Consider the following 21,938-nt stretch of genomic DNA (forward strand, 5'->3'; position numbering starts at 1 on the left):
AAGGATAAATATAGTAGCACATAACAAATGTATAGAAAGCACAAATCAAATAGCAATCAATTAAGTATATCCAATTTCATCACAGCCATCAATTTCTTAGAAATTACTCCCTCTGTCCCAAGGAAGATGACCCCTTCCTTGGGCGGCACGGGAATTTATATAACTTTATTTTAGGTGTGAAGTAGAGGGAGTAAAATAAGAGAAAGAGAATAAAGTAGAGACAAAGGTGTTACAACTCGAGGCAATGTTCAAAAATAACCCAAGTTTAGGAGAAATAATCACAACACATATATCTATATATCTTTTTATGATTGCTACTTGAAAAGTGTACTACATAAATATTGAAAAAGGAGATTAAAACCAAATAAAACTTTGCTCACAAATAAACCATCTACAGCCCTCCGCAGTTGTAGGCCGGGCCGGGCCACTCGAGCTGCGATTAAACCAACAATTCACAACTATAAGCCCAATTTCCCAAAGCACATTATTTTGGAAACGGTATACTAATTCAGAAGGGTAGAGTAGTTGAAAATTACAAAAAAATAGATTGATTATTCAACTTGATGAATCAATCAAGCATCCAAGAATCCGAAGAGCTAGTTTGTGCGCTCGAGTCTCTTGATGTTCTGGATTTGCATACCAGGATTGAGTCCCTTGGGGCAAGCTTTAGCACAATTTAAGATTGTATGGCACCGATACAGCTTGAACTCATCGTTAATGGCATCCAGCCGCTCCTTTGTATATTCATCTCGACTGTCCATTATCCATCTGCACAACCATCATCACCAACAATATAAATCATCACAGAATTGGCTCAATTACTACTAGTCAAATTCTTTACAGCCATATACTATTGTTTAGGAGAACACACTACTCGTGAATTTGGATGTATGCTAAGTTGATTTAGCTACACAAACAAACTTGTGGGAACTATATTACGAAAGGAAACATTTGCAAGAATATTGTTTACCATGTTTCAAAGTTATGAGAGAGATAAGAAGGTTTAGAAGACATTTACTTCTGATGATTGATAGACTTCATAATTGCGTATATATATTGACACCATCCTAATATTTCAACGGAACATTAACCCAAGCAAACTGCCTAAAACTACAGCCATAGATTGTTTAGAAAGAACACACTACTCACGAATTTGCATGTATGCTAAGATGATTTAGTGCGACAGGAAACATTTGCAATAATGTCATTTACCATTATTAAAAAGTTCAATAGTTTATGAGAGGTAATAAGGTAGAAGGCGTTTACTTTTCATGCTACGATTGATGCAATCCTACCATTTCAACGTAACATGAATCAAGCAAAATTAGCTTAAATGATTATTCAGAGCCTTAGGATACCCAAAGTCCCAATCCATCTTAGTTTATGGATTAGCTTGTACTATTTTCATCTATCCTAATCCTCAAAAGTAAGCGACTCCTTAGAGTAACTAACTGCATGTAGCATCTTAGGTAGGACAGCAGGCAATAATGTTGATAATGTAACAACCCATTCGTGAATGCTTTCCAAACCTGAACTAGCTTCCAATGATTCCGTGGCATCAAACGAATAACATGACTGTAGTGTTCTGTTGAAGATGAGCCTATACTATTTTCATCTGTCCTAATTCTCGGAAAGTAAACAACTCCTTAGAGTAACTAACTACATGTAGCTTCTTAGGTAGGACAACAGGCAATAATATTGATAATGTAACAACAAATTTTATCCGAACTTGAACTAGCTACCATTGATTCTGTAACATTAAACGAATAACACGACAATAGTGTTGCATTGAAGATGAACACAATTTTCCTAACTCACAACATCAAGAGTCAAGACCTTAACAGAGTTACACTTTCCCTCAATCAACATATCAGACCAACAATATTCATGATAAGAATCATCAAAGGAACAATTACTTCTCCCCAATTTCACATACATAATCACACATCTCAAAATCTGACAACAGCAACACGAAATTAGATACCTGTTGGCATGGAGAAGCGCTGCGGGGCCCAAGTAAGACTCCGGATTCCACCAGTAGCTAGGGCACGATGTGCTACAGCAAGCACACAGAATGCACTCATACATCCCATCCAGCTTCTTCCGATCCTCCTTGCTCTGCAGATTCTCCTTCCCCGGATTCTCCGGCGGACTCTTCCGCTTCAACCACGGCTCAATCGACTTATACTGGTTGTAGAAATTCGTCATGTCGACCACCAGATCCTTGATCACGAACATGTGCGGCAGCGGCGTGATCATCGTCGCGCCCCCGCCGGATTCTATCTTCGTGAGGCAGGCGAGGCCGTTCCTCCCGTCGATGTTCATCGCGCACGAGCCGCAGATCCCCTCGCGGCAGGAGCGGCGGAAGGTTAGGGTTGGATCGACCTCGTTTTTTATCTTAATCAGCGCGTCGAGGATCATCGGGCCGCACTCCTTGAGATCAATTTCGTAGCTCTGGAGATCAGGTTTCTGAGGCGAATCCGGATTCCATCGGTAGATTTGGAAGGTTTTGGGGTTTGAGCTCGATTTCGCCTCCGCCGCCGCATCCGATGCGTGTTCCCTGTAAATTACAGCTCTCGCCGCCGGTGACAGCGCCGGAACCCTAGCTATTGCTCGTCGCATCAATCCAATCGCCATTGATGAAGCTAGAATCTAAAGAGAAAGAGAGTAGTAACTGTAAAAATGGAACAATAGAGAAGATGAATTGAGGTATTAAAAATTAATTAATAAAAAACTGTTTTAAATATTTAATTAAAATATTAGATATATTTATATTAACGAATTCATTTCTGACTTCTGTAATCGAAAAAGGGGGAGAGAGAGAGAGAGAGCTGAAAGCGAGCAGCGTTAATGGCGAAGCCACTGGGAACAACCGGAGAGTTTTTCAGGCGGCGCGATGAGTGGCGGAAGCACCCGATGCTCACGAATCAGTGGCGCCACGCCTTCCCTGGCCTCGGCATCGGGCTCGTCGCCTTCGGAATCTACCTCGTCGGTGAGACCGCTTACAACAAGATCTACGCCCCAAAATCTCATTCTCACTCCGCCTCTTCCGATCATCACTGAAATCGCCACCAATTATCGGTCAGACTCCTCCAAACTCGCTCTCATTTTCACAAGCTTTCGATTTCTAGCCATGTCAAATTAGGTTATTTTTTTATGGCTCTCGCAACCTGAAATTCGAATTATTTTGTATATATGTTTAGAGCACTCCAAATGCTCTCCCTAAAAACTCCCTTATTTCTCCCTAACTCCTGCCACATCAGCGCCACATCAGCACCAAAATTTATCCCCAGTTTTTAGCCAACTTTTAGCCAACTGCTCCAATGGTTTCTCGCTTATTTCTCCCTTATTTCTCCCTAACTCAACATTTCATTTTTACATCATCATTTTTAATATTATTTAATTTTCCCTACAAATGTGTTTAATAAATAGATTTATAAATGAACAATTCGTCGCTGTATTAATCATTGGAAAATATAATACAACGAGAAAAAAAAAACTTCAAATAAAAAACCATAAAAAACAAGGATTTAAAAAACTAAGAGGGAGGAGCGTCCGGCGAGAGTTCCATCTTGATCTTCATATTTTGGATGGTCGACCAGAGGGACTGCTTCTCTTCTGGGGTTCCGCCGGCGAAGTACAGCGTGTACAACTGTGCCAGAGTGGCGGCATTGGAAGAGAACGTGGCTTGTTGTAAGAACGGGGATTCCGACTGGGCATCTGACGATGTGCCCTTCCCCTTCCGCCTCCCCTTCGCCTTCTTCGCTCCCACAGGGCGCTCGTGCGGACCATCCTCAGACAAGTCGATGGGGATCGCGCTGCCCTCACTCTCCGCACTGCTAAGTCGCGAGCGCACCGATTTCCCGTGCAGCGCGCTGTGCATCTCCGTCCGGAATTTGGGGAGATCCTTCAGCCTATCATAGATTTTCCAATACTTGAAGCCCTTCGACAAGAACTGGCCACTATACATCCGGATGGCCTCATCTCGGACCATGTGCTCGTTCTGGCCACTCGTCATGTTCGTCATCAAGTTAGAATATATACCGTTGAAATGGGCGTAGTCCCTCATGAGGCGCTCCCAATGCCGGCGGATCGCCTCACTGCCATGGTCCTTCATCGAGGCAGTCTTGTTGGTCGTGTACTTCTCCGTAACCTGCGCCCAGAACATGATCTCAGTCCGGTAGTTGCTGCGCACCGGGTCTTGCGTCGTGTCCGCCCAGCAGTTGGCTATTAGCTCGGATTCTTCGAGAGTGTAAGTAGTCCTTGTCCGCTTCGGCTTCTCATCGGAAGCCGTATCCGTCGCAGCTGTCGACGCCGGCGCCTTCCCCTTCCCGCTCCTGGAAGGCGGCTCGGCGGGCGTTTCTTCCACCTCGTAGTCGTCCGTGCTGAGTGTCGGATCCGTTGTGTACGTCGCGGCCTGAGATTCTTCGTCGCCTGGGGTTGATCCAGGGGTGTCGAACAACGATGTGACTATCTGGGGGCGATACACATCGTCGGCTGGAGAGGGCATGCTGGAAGTACGGAGAAAGTCTGCGTGGCGTAGGAGTCTGCAATGGGGACGGACCCGCATATGGATATTGGCCGGGAGGAGAACCCATCGACAACAACGAGCTCATCCACTGCTCATTTGCTTCATCAGTGTTGGGAATTTGCGAACTCGACTCTTTGCCCTTACCCTTACTTTTTCGAGAATTTTTCCTACTAGAGCTCATAATTTTGAAGATTGAAGATTGAGATAAGAGATTGAAAAATTGAGAGAATTGTGTGTGATGAATGGAGGAGGAAGAGGAAGTATTTATAGTGGTGGAATTATAGATATAGCCGTTTTAAAAAAAAAAAAAATTATCGCCGAATCGCGCCCACAGTGGGCGGCGATGATTCGGCGATGTTTCGGCGATGGATCGCCGGTTGGCGTTAATTCGGGAGGAATAACGCCGAGAATTCGCCGAAATCGTCCCATTGGCCGGCGAAAACTCGGCGATTTTCGGCGAAAAATCGCCGAGTTTAACGCCGAGCCCATTGGGAGTGCTCTTAGGATGAGATGAAATTAACATGAGTTTAATTGGAAATTGATATCCTTGATTCAGCTCCATCTTGATGATTCAATTGACTTTAACTATGAATGATTCAATTGACTTTAACTATGAATGATTCAATTGCCTTTAACTATGAATGAATCATCTTTAGTAACATCATCCCATTCCCATAGTTAAAAGGCTTAGGCACCAAATTGAAATGCAAATTAGATTCAATAGATATGCCAAATTATTAGTAGCACTATGGTTATTGAAGAAAAAAGACTTCATTTTTCTCTGCAAAAGTACCTTTGTTTGGCCATTGAGTCTCAGGATTGGTGGATTAATAGGTAGTAATACATCTCTAGTAAATATTCAACCAAATTGCTTTCATGACTCTTTAGTTACTGTTCCAACTCTCACTGTTTTGACTTTCGAGTGGTGCATAAAATTACTCGGTGGACTCGATGTGGGCTCGATTTAATATCCTTTAATTGATCGCTCTGCAATGTTTCGTGCTTCTAAGATATTGTGTGGTAAGAAAAGAAGGGGGTTCAATAGATCTGCTAGTATCATTTTTCTCATGAAGGTGTTTGATTTGATGTTATCTAATTTTGTGCTTATTCTTTTTCGGATTTGGGAAGACTAACCTGTTTCCTGTTTATCATGGATATCCTTAATTCTTTTAGTTTTATTGGAAAATTCCTAATTATAGCTTTTTGAACTTCACCTCTCCTGCATTATAATGGTTCTACATGAAGTCTGGGTATTTATTTCATGATTATGTTTTACATACAAGAAAGCTTGTAAATGCAAATAAAGATACTGAATTAGGATTCGTTTAAAGGAATACATCTGATATTTTCTTCCTAGCACTACAGAGTTTGGCTTATAGGTAACGATTAACATTGTGTTACTTCCTTGCACCCTTTCTCTACTGTCTTGAGTCATGTAAACATCACTTCTCCATGCCTTCATTTTTTTTCCCTGGTTCCATGTCCATCCCAACCGAAACGAAAGGAGAGCATAAGCGAGAAGAATTAGAACATAAAAAGAATTAGGAAATGAAAAGAAATCTGTGATTGTGCTATTTTATTCGAATTGACGTTCCCCTCCCCCCCAATTGTCTGTATCCAACTCCTATGCAGCAACTTTTTGGTTGTTGGAGCTAGTTTTTGTATGTCGTCTCCTTTTTTCTTGATTATGTTTCGACATATGAATTGTTGCAGTTACTTTTTTTGCACACAATACAGATGGAAACCCCCAAGATTAACATGTGATATGTGTGTGTTTGTGTTGGATTTTGCAGATGAAAAGGTAGTGTCAAAGAAAGGAGAAATGTCCAGATTCTGTGAAGTGTTCAATAATGCAGTGTTCAGACTTGTTTGTTAAATGGCAATCTGCCAACACTTCAATTTGTAACCCTGTGAACAAGAATCATTTACTTCTTTGACGTGTTTGTTATTTCCTTTTTTGCCAAAGATAAACGTATTACAAACTGAGTTGTGTTTCGTCGTCTGTTACATTTAGTTAGTCTTTGGCTCTTTTGGTGCAGTTCGAAGGATTCCTTGGTCCAAGTATTCAAGAGATGCATTCCTAAACAAGTCACGGAGGGTATATAGAACGTACCTTGTCTCCACATTGGATCAAGAATAGGGCCATCGAGCTCGCCCAACCAACAACCAGAGCTTTATGCATTATGCCCCCTCATCTGTGCTCTTTTTGCTCTCGTCTCTCTATTTCTTACGTTTTACTCTCTTAATTCTCTCTCTCTCTATTTCACATCCTCTCGGATGAGTTCAATTGGAGTCTGGGAAACAAGTTGAGCAAACGAACACTTTCGAGCCTGAGGGCTCCTCATTGTTATGGCATTTTCGATTCAATAGCTTGCAAATTACATAGGTATAACTCCCGCAATATCTATAAAAGAGATTATGAAATTCGACTAAGTAATGTTTAGACCTTGAAAATGCACTCCACCTCTAGACGTCAAAGAAGACACCTTAATGTCGAGGTCAAAAGTTTCAGATTTGAGTCTAAGTTTCGGATTTGTTTTCTGAACGTGGTTTTCTTTCATTTATTTTGAATGATTTATACAAGAGGAATGAGAACATTAGAAAATGGAGGGCCATTTATTACTTAGATGATTACCCACTTAATAACGCTCGGCTTTTATTTAGGTGAATTGTGTTAATTCGTGTGTATTAAAATCATATAACCACACACTCTATTTATATGTGTGTGTGTTTTCTTTTCTCTTATAGTTCTCTCTCCATTTTCATTTTTCTGCAATTTCGGCACCCATCCTTCATGACGTCTGTAAGCTCTTCCAATCTTGATAATCAAAACTTGATTTTTATCCATTTCATGCATTCATGTGTGTGTGAATTTGATTATTGGAAATAAAAAGATAAGAGGGGATTGATTTCATATTTCATCATGCAAACATGAAGTTTGGATTTGTTCACAGTGATCCTCTAATGCTTTTTCATAAAACGTGAACGTCTGTTCATACAAAAACGATGTTATTTGATGAATTGCAAATAAATTCATATTTCGGAATTTGATCGAATTTCATGTTATTTTTCCTCACATAATATTATCTGAGATGACATGATATTGATAAAATGAAATATGAGAATTTAATTATGGCAGAGCGAAAAGGGTAAGCCGTTACCAAAATATGGTGAGTGGGACGTGAACAACCCTGCCTCAGCCGATGGATTTACGGTCATCTTTGCCAAGGCTAGGGATGAAAAGAAGGGCAACACCCCCAGCGGAGGTCAAGGCCAGCCCAACAAGGAACTGGCTCGAACGCAATCGCGGTCATCGACCCAATATGACCCTAACAAGGTTCTTTCCTCCCAAATTGCATATAACTCTAGTTCCAATAATGAAACTTTAACCTTATTGCTCTCTTTGTCTGTGATTATACATGTCTTACTTTTTGAGAAGAAATGTGGAGAATTGCGTCAAAAAAGTTAAGAGGGTGTGAGTCATTTATATCGTAAAAGTGCAACAAGACAAGTAATAGAGCAAAATGAGATGTATAATCACAAACATAGGAGCATAAATTTCGGAATTATACATGTCTTTACGTAAGTGATTTTGATTTTTGAATATATTCCAATATTGTGCAGAAAAAGTGGCTTTGTTGTTTTTGAAATGCCAATGCCGATGCCATAGTGTGAATGAAACTACAAATGTAATATAGAAAACTTAAACTCGAGAGCTTGGCTTTGTACGATTATCTTCCGATCGATCAGATGTTCGAGTTGGCGCAATCAGAGAAGTAAATGAGGAACCACTATTGATATTTAGAAAAAAAATATATATTGGATCATCAGATAAAGGGTAGATACATAGATATTTTTGTTAGGATGTTATATATACACATGTAACATTTTTTTTATAATGAGTAGTGAGTCTATTGACTAGTTTTTTCTTCACGATTTATACGTCTCCTCCTTTGAAAGGGGGAATTTATGAAATTCGTAATAGAAAAGGTGTTGGAAAGAAATCACGCGAGATCACGAAAGATCAGGAGCACAATATATGGAATCAAATCATACCATAGTTAGAATGCAAATAAATGTAAATTAGGTTTACCATGTATAGAGATAACCTAGTCTATATAAGCTCTAGTCCTTGTACAGTTTTTTGAATGAATAAGATTGAATCATTCTGCCGATTTCTAATATGGCCTCAGAGCAGTAACGATCCTGGCTCAGAAAAATTTCATCATAGCCGATATACCAATTCCTGACCTTTTTTAGCCAAAATCAAACCAGCAAACTGACCGAATCCTACACAGAATTATGTCAGATACAGAGGAAGATACCAAACTGAATCCAGAACAGAAAAGCTTGAGAAACAGCAAGGGCATCACCATAGCATTCAAGTTGAATGGAAAGAACTACCCCTTATGGTCAAGGCTGATCAAGGTGAAGATCGGAGGCCGAGGGGCGTACTCCTACATCAAGAACGATCCTCCGGAGTCAGGGAGCAGAGGGTTCGATGAGTGGGAGGAGAACGACCTGGTGGTGTTCTCCTGGATCGTCGACAACATTGAGAACGACATAATCGCTGATTTTGCCCATCACCAAACATCAAAAGCATTGTGGGATAGCCTCGCTGTAACATTCGAGAGCAAGGCGGACAAATATCTCATCTACCATCTGGAAGATAAAGTAATCGCAATCAGACAAGGAAACCTCGACTTAGAGACATATTACCGCAAACTCCACGGACTATGGGTGGAGATTGATCGCTGCCAAAAGCAGCCTGTGACTTGCTGCGACAAAGGAGTAGATCAATACAGAGTACATTCAAACGAGAAGAGATTGATCAAGTTCTTAACGGGACTAAACCAGGAGTATGATGTAATCCGGCGAGAGATCTTGAAGGAGGAGCCATACCCATCAGTAGCGGCAGCCTACGGGTGGGTGAAGACGGAGGCGGCTCGACGTCGAATCATGCCACCAACATCCGCCGCACCCACCATAGACGCCGACGGCAGTAACGCCGATTCATCACTTGGGGATATTGGACATGGATTTGCTGCACAGAGAAATTGACCGCCGCACCGGAATGGACCATCGCCGCGCCCCACCGCCACCAACAGCCGACCGGGAGACCGCCCAGATACGTCGAAATTGTGGTGTTCCCATTGTGGAAAACAAAAACACAGATGGAACACCTGTTTTAAGCGATTGGATACCCAGATTGGTGGGAGGAGCGACGGAAGGCGAGAGCCGCACAAGCTCAGGCGAAATTCGCCGCTGGAGTAAGCAGCGGCGGACAATCGCGAGGAGGAGATGGTGGAAACCCCAGGGAGACGGTCGGGGTCAGATCGGGAAACCACCAGGAAGGTCAGCCCAGCGGCGGCGGCGTGCGGGGCATCAGAAATTTCGCCGGGCAAACGGAGAATGGAACAGCGACGCCGCTTCAAGGAGGTAAAGGGTTTGGTTTTAAACCAAACCCTAGAAAAACTCGAAAATTGCAATTACACCCCCATCAGTTTGATAATTTAGAAAATAGACCCCATCCCTTGATTAAATGCACCCCTGACTCTCTAAAATATGAAATTGACCCCATTTATGTGTCTGAAAATTCTTTTGCACCCCTATACAATATTTCCGCTGCATTTCATGTCCAAAATATATCTGATACACGTACGAGAGGATGGATATTTGATTGTGGTGCGACTGATACTATGACTCCGGAAAAGAGTGATTTTGTTGATTTTAATGATGAAGTTGCTAAGACATATATTCGGACTGCTAATGGGGATTTAATTACTGTTGTGGGTTCCGGGACTATTGAGATATCTCCTACACTTCGTCTTAAGAATTGTCTATATGTTCCCACATTATCTCAACGGCTGATGTCAATTAGTCATGTAACCAAGGAATTGAATTGTACTCTCCTAATGCATCCGGATTTTTGTATCTTGCAGGATATTCAGACAAGGAGGATTCTTGGGCGTGGCACTGAGAAGCATGGACTCTACTACGTGGACGAGATAGCTCAAACTGGTAGTGCGATGCTGGCTCACAGATCCACGAAACAAGAGACTTGGCTCTGGCACCGAAGACTAGGACACCCTTCTCCTGGTTATTTTAAACTTCTTTATCCGAACATTTCTATTCCTGCTAATTTTGCTTGTGAAACTTGTGTTTTGGCCAAGAGCCACAGACAGTCGTTTAAACCTACAAATACTAGAATGAATTCCATATTTTCTTTAGTACATTCGGATGTGTGGGGACCTGCCCCAATTGTTGGTGGAAATGGGTTTAGATATTTTGTGATATTTGTTGATGATTGCACTAGAATGACATGGATTTATTTTTTAAAACATAAGTCTGAAATTTTCGATAGATTCGTCTCCTTTCTCAAATTAATCCAAACACAGTTCCACACTAGCATTAAAACCCTTAGGTCTGACAATGGAAGAGAATTTGTTACCAATACCATGACCCGATTCTGCAAAGAAAAAGGAATAATCCACCAAACCTCCCGTGCCTATACACCTGAACAAAACGGGGTTGCCGAGAGAAAAAACCGAACCATTCTTGAAATAACTCGAGCCCTAATGATCGAATCCAAAGTCCCGAAACATTTCTGGCCCGAAGCCATTGCTACCTCTATCTACCTTATAAACCGCCTCCCAACTAAAATCCTTCGCATGAAAACCCTACTTGATACCCTATCCAAATTAGCCAAAATTCCATAACACCTAAATCTCTCACCCAAAGTCTTTGGATGTACTGTTTACGTCCATATCCCAAAACATGAAATATCCAAACTATCACCTTGTGCTACCAAATGTGTCTTCGTAGGGTACGGGCTGAACCAAAAGGGTTACCGATGTTATGATCCTCTTACCAAAAAGTCACTACCACTATGAATTGCAATTTTTTGGAAACCGAATTCTTTTACCACCAATCCCACCTTAGTAGTCAGGGGGAGAGTGATCCAAGTAGTACAGTGGACTATCTAAGTTGGGTTGTGCCAATTCCAAACTCTTCGATTGAGGACCCACCAGAACCCGCTGTCACTACCGCCGAGCAGGTCTCACCACAAGAGTCAGCTCATCCACCTCAGAATTCTCCTCCGACGATATCCGAGGTAATTCCTGAACCCGATCCCAGCTCTATACCGGTTTCCACTGACTCTGTTGACACAGAACCGCGAGAGGAGGAAAATGTTATTGATGGAGACACAGGACGATATACACTTCCCTATCGGAGTACAAGGGGAGTACCACCGAAACGATACTCCCCAGAAAAGATTGGCAAGAAGAGTCACTATGGGGTGGCAAATTTTGTGCAAGGGAATTTAACCAAAATGGCCCGAGCATTTGAGGCTGCATTGTATGAGGAGGAAGAGATTCCACAGTCAGCCGAGGAAGCTATGAAGATTAAGCACTGGAGAGAAGCTATGTTTACTGAGATGAAGGCGTTAATGAAGAATAATACGTGGGTAAAAGGGAAGCTACCCGAAGGAGTGAGGACTGTTGGGTGCAGATGGGTGTTCACTATTAAGAGAAGGCCAGATGGTACTATAGAACGATACAAAGCCCGACTTGTGGCAAATGGGTACACCCAGACATATGGCATAGACTATGATGAGACCTTTTCTCCAGTGGCAAAGATCAACACCGTGGGAGTTCTGTTCTCGATTGCCGCAAATAAGGATTGGCCGCTTCATCAGTTTGACGTGACCAATGCCTTTCTTCATGGAGAGTTGCCAAAGCCAGTTTATATGGAACCTCCGCCTGGATTCACAGAAGAATTTCAAGATGGGGAAATCTGCCAACTGAAGAAGACATTGTACGGGCTAAAGCAGTCCCCACGTGCATGGTTCGGAAGATTCACCGAAGTGATGAAAAAATATGGGTACAAACAAAGCATTTCCGACCACACTCTGTTCTTAAAGAAGAAAGATGGTAACATCACGTGCCTCATTATATATGTCGACGACATGATCATTACAGGAGATGATACAGATGAGATAGCTGAGCTGAAGAACTTGTTTCAAGAATTTGAGATGAAAGACTTGGGTTTTTTGAAGTATTTTCTGGGAATAGAAGTCCTAAGTTCGAAGAAGGGGATATTTATAAATCAGAGGAAGTATGTGTTGGACTTGCTAGCTGAGATTGGGATGCTAGACTGCAAGCCAGCAGACACCCTGATGGTTCAGAATCATGGATTACAAATAAAGGAAGGAGCTAAACCGACAGATAGAGGAAGATATCATAGACTAGTTGGGAAATTGATCTACCTTTCTCACACAAGGCCGGACATTGCCTATGATGTAGGAGTGGTGAGTCAATTTATGCATGCACCTCAAGAAGAACACTGGGAGGCAGTCTTGAGAATTATTCGGTATTTGAAGGGTATTTGAAGGGGACAGCTGAGCACGGGCTCATATTTGAGAAACACAATCACATGGAGATACATGGATTTACTGATGCCGACTGGGCAGGGAACCCGAACGACAGGAAGTCAATCGCCGGATATTTTACCTTTGTCGGAGGTAACCTTGTTACGTGGAGGAGCAAGAAACAGAAAGTGGTGGCACTCTCTAGTGCAGAGGAAGAATTTCGATGAATTAGAAGTGGGTTGACAGAGATATTATGGCTAAGGAAACTCATGAGCGAGTTAGATCTTCGCCCAATCCAACCATGCAGACTCTTTTGTGATAACAAGACGGCAATCAGCATCTCGGAAAATCCGGTAGATCGAACCAAACATGTGGAAGTGGATAGGCACTTCATAAAGGAGAACATCGAAGCAAAGATAGTTGAGATGCCATATGTCAAGTCCGAAGATCAACTAGCGGATTTTCTGACTAAGGCGGTGAACTCAAAGTTGTTTCAAGAGGTACTAGGCAAGTTAAGTATCGGGAATCCCGTTACTTAACTTGAGGGGGAGTGTTGGAAAGAAATCACGCGAGATCACGAAAGATCAGGAGCACAATATATGGAATCAAATCATACCATAGTTAGAATGCAAATAAATGTAAATTAGGTTTACCATGTATAGAGATAACCTAGTCTATATAAGCTCTAGTCCTTGTACAGTTTTTTGAATGAATAAGAGCACTCTCAATGGTTAGGCGATACACTCGGCGATTTCTCGCCGAGTATCGCCGAGTTTTCGCCGGGCATTGGGGTGATTTCGGCGATAATTCGGCATTAATTCTATCGAATTAACGCCAACTCCCGATTCATCGCCGATTTATTGCCGAATCATCGGCGCCCACTATAGGCGCGATTCGGCGATTTTTCGGCGATTATTTATTTATTTATTTATTTATTGCAACGGCTATAAACGGCTATAATTCCTACACTATATATAATTCCTCCTCCTCCATTCATCACACACAATCTCCATTCTCTCAATTTTTCAATCTCATTATCTCAATCTTCAATCTTCAAAATTATGAGTTCAAGTAGGAAAAATTCCCGAAAAGGTAAAGGCAAAGAGCCGAGTACGCAAATTCCCACTGATGAAGCAAATCAGCAGTGGATGAACTCGTTGTTGTCGATGGATTCTCCTCCCGGCCAATATCCATATGCGGGTCCGTCCCCATTGCAGACTCCTCCGGTGCGCAGACTTTCTACGTACTTCCAGTCTGCCCTCAGCATGCCCTCTCCAGCCGACGATGTGTATCGCCCCCAGATAGTCACATCGTTGTTCGACACCCCTGGATCCACCCCAGACGACGAAGGATCTCAGGACGCGACGTACACAACGGATCCGACACTCAACACGGATGACTACGAGGTGGAAGAAACGCCCGCCGAGCCGCCTTCCAGGAGCAGGAAGGGGAAGGCGCCGGCGCCGGCGTCGACGGCTGCGACCGATACGGCTTCCGATGAGAAGTCGGAGCGGGTAAGGACTACTTACACTCTGGAAGAGTCCGAGCTTGTAGCCAACTGCTGGGCGGACACGACGCAGAACGCGGAGCGCAGCAACTACCAGACTGAGCTCATGTTCTGGGAGCGGGTTGCGGAGAAGTACACGAGCAACAAAACTGCTTCGATGAAGGACCATGGCAGCGAGGCGATCCGCCGGCATTGGGAGCGCCTCATGAGGGACTGCGGCCACTTCAACGGTATATACTCTAACTTGATGACGAACATGACGAGTGGCCAGAACGAGCACATGGTCCGAGATGAGGCCATGCAGAGGTATAATGGCCAGTTCTTGTCGAAGGGCTTCAAGTATTGGAACATCTATGATAGGCTGAAGGATCTCCCCAAATTCCGGACGGGGATGCACAGCGCACTGCACGAGAAATAGGTGCGCTCGCGACTTAGCGGTGCGGAGAGTGAGGGAAGCGCGACCCCATCGACTTGACTGGGGATGGTCCGCACGAGCGCCCTGTGGGAGCGAAGAAGGCGAAGGGGGAGGCGGAAGGGGAAGGGCGCATCGTCGGATGCCCAGTCGGAACCCCAGTTCATACAACAAGCCACGCTCTCTGCCAATGTCGCCAATCTGACGCAGCTGTACACGCTGTACTTCACCGGCGGCGGAACCCCAGAAGAGAAGCAGTCCCTCTGGTCGACCATCCAAAACATGAAGATCCTGATGGGCCTCCCGCCGGACGCCCCTCCCTCTTAGTTTTTTAAATCTTTGTTTTTTATGATTTTTTACTTGTAGTTTTTTTTTTCTCGTTGTATTATATTTTCCAATGATTAATACAACGATGAATTGTTCATTATAAATCTATTTATTAAACACATTTGTAGGGAAAATTAAACAATATTAAAAATGATGATGTAAAAATGAAATGTTAAGTTAGGGAAAAATAAGGGAGAAACCATTGGAGCAGTTGGCTAGAAGTTGGCTAAAAACTGGGGATAAATTTTTGTGCTGATGTGGCGCTGATGTGGTAGGGAGAAATAAGGGAGTTTTTAGCCGGACCATTGGGAGCGCTCTAAGATTGAATCATTCTGCCGATTTCTAATAAAGAGCAACAACAAAAAATAAGAAATCAAAGGATCGTTTCATTATACATTCTCATTATTTAAACAATATTAAGTGAGATCAAAACTCCTTTTGTCGACATCAAATCAAACTAATAAATGGTTTCACTTTATAAGAAAACAATTTAAATTAAATGGTCCATTAAACGTGTAACCAAAATATAATACTAATATTTAGCATAAACGAAGTTTGAGATAATACTAATAATAACAAACTAGAGCATACAGAAATAAACATTAATAATACCCTAACTTAAATACTAAGCTAATGAGAAAAGAAATAAAAAGACAAGAAATCCAAATGAAGAAAAAACTTTGATTGTGTTTGAATCCGAATCCGAAGCACGGGAGGCTCCATCAGAGCCATCCTGTGCCACGACCAACACGATCATACGCTGCCCGACCTCGCAGTGGCCGGTCAAGCCGCTTATGAAGTAGAAAAAACCGGTCCGGTCTAGAGTGTAGACGGTGTTGCCTGTATTAGAAAAGAAGTTGGGCCGGCTCGAATTGCACTCTTTGTAATCCCCTTTCTTCACCTCCATCACTGAATCCTTCTTGTATCGGAACCCTAAAATCGTTAAACGTAGGATAAAATTGTAATTTCACAATATAAATTTTAAAAATGTCATTTTCTTCAAAAAACAAATTGGGCTACCATGACATTTCTGACCAATCCTAACGAAAAATTATTTGGCATATATTTAAGGACGTAATTTGAACCCTAACATAGGGTAAAATTGTAATTTCACAATATAACTTTTAAAAACATCATTTTCTTAAAAAAAAAATTGGGCGACCATGACATTTCTGACCGACCCTAACGAAAAATTATTTGGCATATTTTTAAAGATATTTGTATGCATGCATGAAATCTTACTTATGGTGTCATCAACCTTAAACCTCTTATTGGAGGCCCAACTGTCGTAGAAATCGGTGTCGTTGGGCCGCGGAACGGCCCAACCGCTGCGTTCTCCGACGTCGAACTCCGTGCAATGTGTCAATTTCAGGTTTAGTAAACAAAACGTCGCCGCCACGAGCATAAAGCTTGAGTTGAACGCCATTGATGTGTAGAAATTAAAATGTTGCTCTAATTGTTTGGTTTGGGAACTGGGGTTTTAAATAAGGAGTAGTAATAAAAAGATTAATGTTTGGTGGTTAAGAGTTAAGTCGATGAGAGAACAGAGATAGTGGTTTAGTGGGAAAAAAACAGTTTTTTTTTAACTTTTACTTCATTTTTTTCGACATTTACATTCTTAGATATGGTTTTTTTTGGTAATTAAGTGAGTTTTGGTTAAACTTTTACCTTGTGTTTTTAGCATTGGATGTATGAGTTTATCTATTGATCGAAGGTGTCTTAATATTGCACTTCGATTCTTCGTTGTTTATATACAATTTCTAAAGGTACATATGCGATATGTGGCGTTATACAACCTCGTTATTTAAATACGATTCGTAAAGGTACAAATGCGATCTATTCTATGGCATTATACGAACACAGAATTGTTATGATTCTATTCATGTTGACACCATAAGATAAGAAACGAACATTATTACGACTTTATAATATACTCTATTTGCCAATTAAACTTATGTTTTGTAGAGATACAAAATTATCGTGTTGAATAACTCAAATTTTAAAAAATTCTTACTACAAAGTAACAAAAGATAAACAGTTTATATGCCAAAAAACCAAAGAAAATCCACAAGATTAATAACAAAAGACAAACAAAACGTTTGCAATGGAACTATGCATATATATTAATGGAGATATGAAACAAAAGGCTTGCATAACTAGATTTACATACCTAAAAATGGCAAATTTACCAGCAGAAGCAAAAACAGACTCATCCGATTTCGACATCTCTTTCAGAGCCCGTCCGATTCTCCTGCGAATCGCCCTGATCGCTCGATCTACCTTTCGAAGATTTCTTACTAAATACCCTCCCAAACATGCTCTTCGATTTCTGCAGCGATGGACTACAGCTTCCTTGTTTTCCGCTACCTTCGTTCTTCCTAGCAAGCTCGTCGAGAATGCACTTTGTACTAGCATCAAAACGACGTCTGAACGTCGGATATCTCGTTATAGATTTAGTGATTCCTCGTAGTCTTCGAAAAACACAGCAGGGTATCAAATCAGAAGTGTGGAATAACAGAATCTAGCGTATTTCGAACAATAATCTTTACCTTCGAGCAATAGCATCGAGTTCGGCTTGTCTGATCTCGGATTTAGGCACTGAACCGATGTTGGAGTTCTTCAGCCTTACCGGATCTCTGCTCAGTAAAACCAACTTCCCAAGGTATAGCTCCTCTTCCTCAGAAAGCTTGTTGGCTTTGATCTGGTCCTTGATGATCACGAGCGGATTGAGAAACCACTCGAAGAACTTGTCCGAAGGCCTATTCGATGAGGTTATTTCAGTCACGTTGTCTCCTACATCGATAGCAACAAGATCAAAATCTATATATAATTCTTGTGCTTATCTCTTTTATATTCGTGATTATCTGTGTTTATTTCCTAACAAAAGGTCGAAAAGAATCGAAGTCGCATCGCTTACTTAGCAATATGCCACTTGTGTCGGCTTTCGCTGATCGTAGAAGTGCTTGAAGAATGCAATAAGCTGGTAAGCCGACGCTGAGCACTCCTCCACCGGATTTGTCATTCTTGTCATCCTCGATATCTTTTAGCGTTATTATCCCTTCCGAGGCCATCGCTTCACCCTGGCGCCGGCACTCCTCAAACAACGCATCTGCTAACTACATAAGACCGAAAGTTAGTAATTTCTCGTTTTACGATTCTCAAACTGTACCAAAAATATACCTCGAGAGGCTTCAACTCGACCATAGGTGGCATTAGAGAGCTCGTTCGTGAGGGCGCCTTTTTGAAAGAACTCGGCCGTGAAATAGAAGTGGACGAGTTAGTGTGCGATGGAGGCATCTTCGATTTCTTTGTATAACGCGGTCTGTACGAATTCCCATAAACAAGAAAGAATTAGTTTTGGACATTCGATAATCGATTATGAAACGATGCTAAGTCACAGATGTCGGAACCTAGGAAAGCAGGACCCTTCGGGCATGTCGAGGATATCGTTGCTGTATTCGTCGTAAATAGAAACCGAAGCAACAATGTAACACAATCCATACCAGAAAGACCTCTCCTGAAAATTGATATAACAAACATGATGAGATTTCGTTCGAAAAAAGTAAGTTGCGCGTTCAAAGGGAATTTCACCTGATAGACGATCACAGCAGCGTAAGCGCCCAAGAAGATGCTCGACACCATGGAGCCCAACACGGCCCCTACAACCGCCAACGGCCAGAGTAGAATGGCCAGACCAGCGAATGGCACGCAAATAGTCTCCAAGAATGGTCCTTCACGTCCGATGCAATCGTGAAACAAACGATGCCAGCCCTTGAAAAGCATGTAAGGGCTCTTACACAGAGCTATGATTGAGATCACGGGAAAATCGACAAATGCACCGAGCACCCCAGCTATTAGAGCTTGGGGAACGTAAATCAACCTGCGATATAGAGCAGAAATTCAACGAACTACATGAGACATTACCGAAAGAATGATATTATGTGCCTCCTTGCGTTCTACAAAATCTTGTTGCAAGTTCGTAGATCATTTTTATTATCTAACATGAGTACCAATACCAATATTCGGAATCTCGAGTAGAGCAACTTCACGATATACAACTCATATTAATTGCATCTGCAACCGATTTTTATCAAAGAGTTCCTGACGAGGACTAAATCTGCTAAATCATTACACTCACGTTCCATTATAAAACTATCAATACTATATAAATGCGGGACCCACATTCTACTAACGTTTTCCATCCGCTTTCCTCCATATTTCTTAAAATACGAAGGGAGTATTAAGTTAATGAACCTGTCATTTGTCAACATTTTCAAGACGCGATTTTTAACAGCATCGAAAAAAAGCAGACCTGATCTCATAGTGTTTCCCCTCTGCAGGTCCTTGACGTCGTAGCTCATCCATAATCGAGAAATAAGAAAAGAAACAAACATCTAAGAAGTCTCGGATAATAGTGAAGCTTCCTTTCAGAGTGCTACAAATTCCATCCTGCAAAGTAAAAGTCATAATTCGAAGCCACGAGGGGAAAACAGGAGCATTACTTCAACATGGAGAGATTCACTCACGTAAATACAGTGATAGAATTTGTCCGTTTTCCCTTCCTCGATTGCCTGGAACGTGGCAAACATTGGTGCAAGCAGGCCGTACGCTGCACCACCAAAGACGGCACAGGCAATTCCAACGGGGGGCCATGCTATTACAAAGATGGGAATGCAAATGCACAGCACGAGCTTCAAACCGGGACCAAATTGTTTCGTGCTGCAATAGCAGGGATGCATCAGTTTGGTCTCAGTGTATGAACTACGACGTTAGTATGAACGTACCTCAAAACGCAATAATAGGTATGAAAGCAGTGAATAGGCAAAAGACCGAGTATTATCACAGAGATGCCAAACGTCATAACAAGAAACACCACCGGGAACATCATAATACCTGAGACAACAAACGGAATCAGCAAGGGATCCATTTCTTGAAACATAGATGCAATTTCCACTCGAAAAATCACCCACCAAAGCGAAATAAATCCACAACAGTTCCCAAATGGAGAATCACAAAATGCCTTCTGTTCAAAACTTCCATTTCATCTAACACTAAAATACCACCATTTCTCAAGCATAAAACCAGTGGTGAATCTAACTGAAACATTAGGCATTTCTTGAAGAACAATTATGCAATTATGCTATCATTTCACTTTTACAACTATTTTGGCTGTGGACCCCACATTTCCCTAACGCATCTTGCTCACAACTTTATTATAAGACTGATATATAAAAGTATACCTAAATTTCGACTAACGCTCTCCCATTCACTTTCATTTACATTTCTTAAAACTAGTGTCGAGTCAAAATAAGACATTTAACGGCGGATGGAGAGAGTAGTACACACCTACTGCACACACGGCAAACCCGGGCAAATTGTTGCCAACATCAACCTATATGAAAGGAACTACAACTACCTAAATTCAACAAACATGCATATATTCAATCACACTCTGTATGAATTACCCAACAAAGTGAAATATATCCATAGTTCTCAAATGGGAAATTCTCATATTGTCTCACTAAAATGCACATTACATCCATCTCTAATTCTGTTCACAACTTCCCATTTCATCTAACTCTTAAATAACTCCCAAATTAGGCATTTATTGATGAACAATCATGCCATCATTACAAAACACAAATGTTACCAACATTCCAAAAAAAAGAAGGAACTACAACTGCCTAAATCAAGCAACAAAAAAAAAAAGGAAATACTCCACCTTTGAGAACTCCCAGAATTAGAAGGCCAATGAAGAAAGGCAAGAAACGTATGAAACTCCACAAAGAAGCCCACAACCCCATCGGGGGTTCCATTTCTCTCTAGGATCTTTAATCAAATCCAACCAAAACTGCTCCAAAATAAGAGATTTTTTTCATAAAAGACAGCTTTTTTCCCTCTTGAGTTGCCCAATTTCAGAACCTAAGCACAAAAAACTTTGAAAATGGCAAAGAAGAGATGAAAATGGTGATATGTTAGTATAAAAATTGGTTCTTGAAAACTGTCGGACTGCTGCAGGGAAATTCCCTCCAGATTGTGACAGCAGTTTTCTGCTGTTGTTTGGAAGCAAAGAATATTGGAAAAGCTTTTCTTTTAGTAAGATTTTGAAATTGATCATCAACTTAATAAGTAATAAGTATATTTTGATGTGACAAGATAAACTTTTGACTTTTGTTAAATTAATTGATCAAAACAAAATATTTTACCGTATTCGGTACATCACATTACGATTATCCCATGTCGATATGAGTGGTGCATAAGATTATCAAAAACATAATATTAAAAGCTTGCATTGTATAATAAATATATTTTCAAAATTGCTGATATAAGAATGTTTAATAAAATTGATTTCATAATTATATTTTATAGTCTGTGTAATAATAACACAAATTGGTGAGATTCAATTAAAAATTAATATAATATTGTTAATTGCTTTCAACGTAAGCAAGCATCTATCATCTATCAATATATAAAGTGACAGTTTTTTGGATGCCACCTGGCACAGTTTTGGCAGGAAAATATAGTTTCGATAAATCGAGACCATGATGCATATAAATATAAATCGTCCAATGTGAGCAAGAATTTCCTTAGTCCATTTATTCGTTCGACACAACTTTCTTTTGTTTTATTTCAAGAATTCGAAGGCAAATTGATATTATTTGCAAAGAGAAGAAAATATCAGAGAAAAATGACTTCATATAAGTTGATTGATTCTTATGATTCTATATCTTCAGTTTTTGGGTTGTTTTAAGAGCTCATTTATCTGTAGTTTTTTTATGTTTAATACTTG

At 41.2% G+C, this 21,938-nt stretch overlaps 5 protein-coding genes and 1 pseudogene across 5 annotated transcripts; 3 read left to right on the forward strand and 3 right to left on the reverse strand.

Annotated features, from left to right (window-relative positions):
* Positions 1 to 354: 354 nt before the first annotated feature.
* LOC125214198 (succinate dehydrogenase [ubiquinone] iron-sulfur subunit 2, mitochondrial-like) lies at positions 355 to 2,703 on the reverse strand. The gene is made up of 2 exons (XM_048115114.2): positions 1,985 to 2,703; positions 355 to 768 (listed from the first exon to the last, which is right to left on the reverse strand). Exons 1-2 carry the CDS (start codon positions 2,635 to 2,637, stop codon positions 597 to 599), a joined length of 825 nt encoding a protein of 274 aa, XP_047971071.2. The 5' UTR covers positions 2,638 to 2,703; the 3' UTR covers positions 355 to 596.
* Positions 2,704 to 2,790: 87 nt separating this feature from the next.
* Positions 2,791 to 6,526, forward strand: LOC148930756 (NADH dehydrogenase [ubiquinone] 1 beta subcomplex subunit 3-B-like). The gene is made up of 2 exons (XM_089068294.1): positions 2,791 to 3,081; positions 6,325 to 6,526. Exon 1 carries the CDS (start codon positions 2,851 to 2,853, stop codon positions 3,061 to 3,063), a length of 213 nt encoding a protein of 70 aa, XP_088924420.1. The 5' UTR covers positions 2,791 to 2,850; the 3' UTR covers positions 3,064 to 3,081; positions 6,325 to 6,526.
* A 589-nt stretch (positions 6,527 to 7,115) lies between these two features.
* On the forward strand, positions 7,116 to 8,713 carry LOC125214202 (protein NOI4-like). The gene is made up of 3 exons (XM_048115119.2): positions 7,116 to 7,334; positions 7,671 to 7,868; positions 8,156 to 8,713. The coding sequence occupies exons 1-3, from the start codon at positions 7,251 to 7,253 to the stop codon at positions 8,177 to 8,179; spliced, it is 306 nt and encodes a 101-aa protein (XP_047971076.2). The 5' UTR covers positions 7,116 to 7,250; the 3' UTR covers positions 8,180 to 8,713.
* A 120-nt stretch (positions 8,714 to 8,833) lies between these two features.
* LOC148930757 (uncharacterized) lies at positions 8,834 to 9,592 on the forward strand. The gene has a single exon (XM_089066603.1). It carries the CDS (start codon positions 8,834 to 8,836, stop codon positions 9,590 to 9,592), a length of 759 nt encoding a protein of 252 aa, XP_088922729.1.
* Positions 9,593 to 15,686: 6,094 nt separating this feature from the next.
* LOC148930758 (early nodulin-like protein 21 pseudogene) lies at positions 15,687 to 16,574 on the reverse strand (annotated as a pseudogene).
* A 595-nt stretch (positions 16,575 to 17,169) lies between these two features.
* Positions 17,170 to 21,231, reverse strand: LOC125209961 (putative membrane protein At3g27390). The gene is made up of 10 exons (XM_089067377.1): positions 20,871 to 21,231; positions 19,933 to 20,041; positions 19,675 to 19,867; positions 19,461 to 19,597; positions 18,740 to 19,028; positions 18,559 to 18,665; positions 18,329 to 18,470; positions 18,066 to 18,264; positions 17,698 to 17,941; positions 17,170 to 17,619 (listed from the first exon to the last, which is right to left on the reverse strand). The coding sequence occupies exons 1-10, from the start codon at positions 20,962 to 20,964 to the stop codon at positions 17,358 to 17,360; spliced, it is 1,776 nt and encodes a 591-aa protein (XP_088923503.1). The 5' UTR covers positions 20,965 to 21,231; the 3' UTR covers positions 17,170 to 17,357.
* Between the last annotated feature and the right edge of the window lie 707 nt (positions 21,232 to 21,938).

The sequence above is a fragment of the Salvia hispanica genome, chromosome 3 (genome assembly GCF_029641045.1).
Source record: "Salvia hispanica isolate PSC_SH4W2 chromosome 3, Shi_PSC_v1, whole genome shotgun sequence".
NCBI classification, from domain to species: Eukaryota; Viridiplantae; Streptophyta; class Magnoliopsida; order Lamiales; family Lamiaceae; genus Salvia; species Salvia hispanica.

Bases quoted from the DNA above. Each gene is read 5' to 3' on its own strand.
- LOC125209961 (XM_089067377.1), bottom strand. From the start codon at position 20,964: ATGGAACCCCCGATGGGGTTGTGGGCTTCTTTGTGGAGTTTCATACGT. The intron at 19,868-19,932 runs GTACGTTCATAC...CTGCTATTGCAG, and splicing joins ACCTATTATTGCGTTTTGAG to CACGAAACAATTTGGTCCCG. The intron at 17,620-17,697 runs GTAAAGATTATT...TGTTTTTCGAAG, and splicing joins CTCGATGCTATTGCTCGAAG to ACTACGAGGAATCACTAAAT.
- LOC125214198 (XM_048115114.2), bottom strand. From the start codon at position 2,637: ATGGCGATTGGATTGATGCGACGAGCAATAGCTAGGGTTCCGGCGCTG. The intron at 769-1,984 runs GTATCTAATTTC...ATGGTTGTGCAG, and splicing joins GCGCTTCTCCATGCCAACAG to ATGGATAATGGACAGTCGAG.
- LOC125214202 (XM_048115119.2), top strand. From the start codon at position 7,251: ATGTGTGTGTGTTTTCTTTTCTCTTATAGTTCTCTCTCCATTTTCATT. The intron at 7,335-7,670 runs GTAAGCTCTTCC...TAATTATGGCAG, and splicing joins ACCCATCCTTCATGACGTCT to AGCGAAAAGGGTAAGCCGTT. The intron at 7,869-8,155 runs GTTCTTTCCTCC...AATATTGTGCAG, and splicing joins CCCAATATGACCCTAACAAG to AAAAAGTGGCTTTGTTGTTT.
- LOC148930756 (XM_089068294.1), top strand. From the start codon at position 2,851: ATGGCGAAGCCACTGGGAACAACCGGAGAGTTTTTCAGGCGGCGCGAT.
- LOC148930757 (XM_089066603.1), top strand. From the start codon at position 8,834: ATGTCAGATACAGAGGAAGATACCAAACTGAATCCAGAACAGAAAAGC.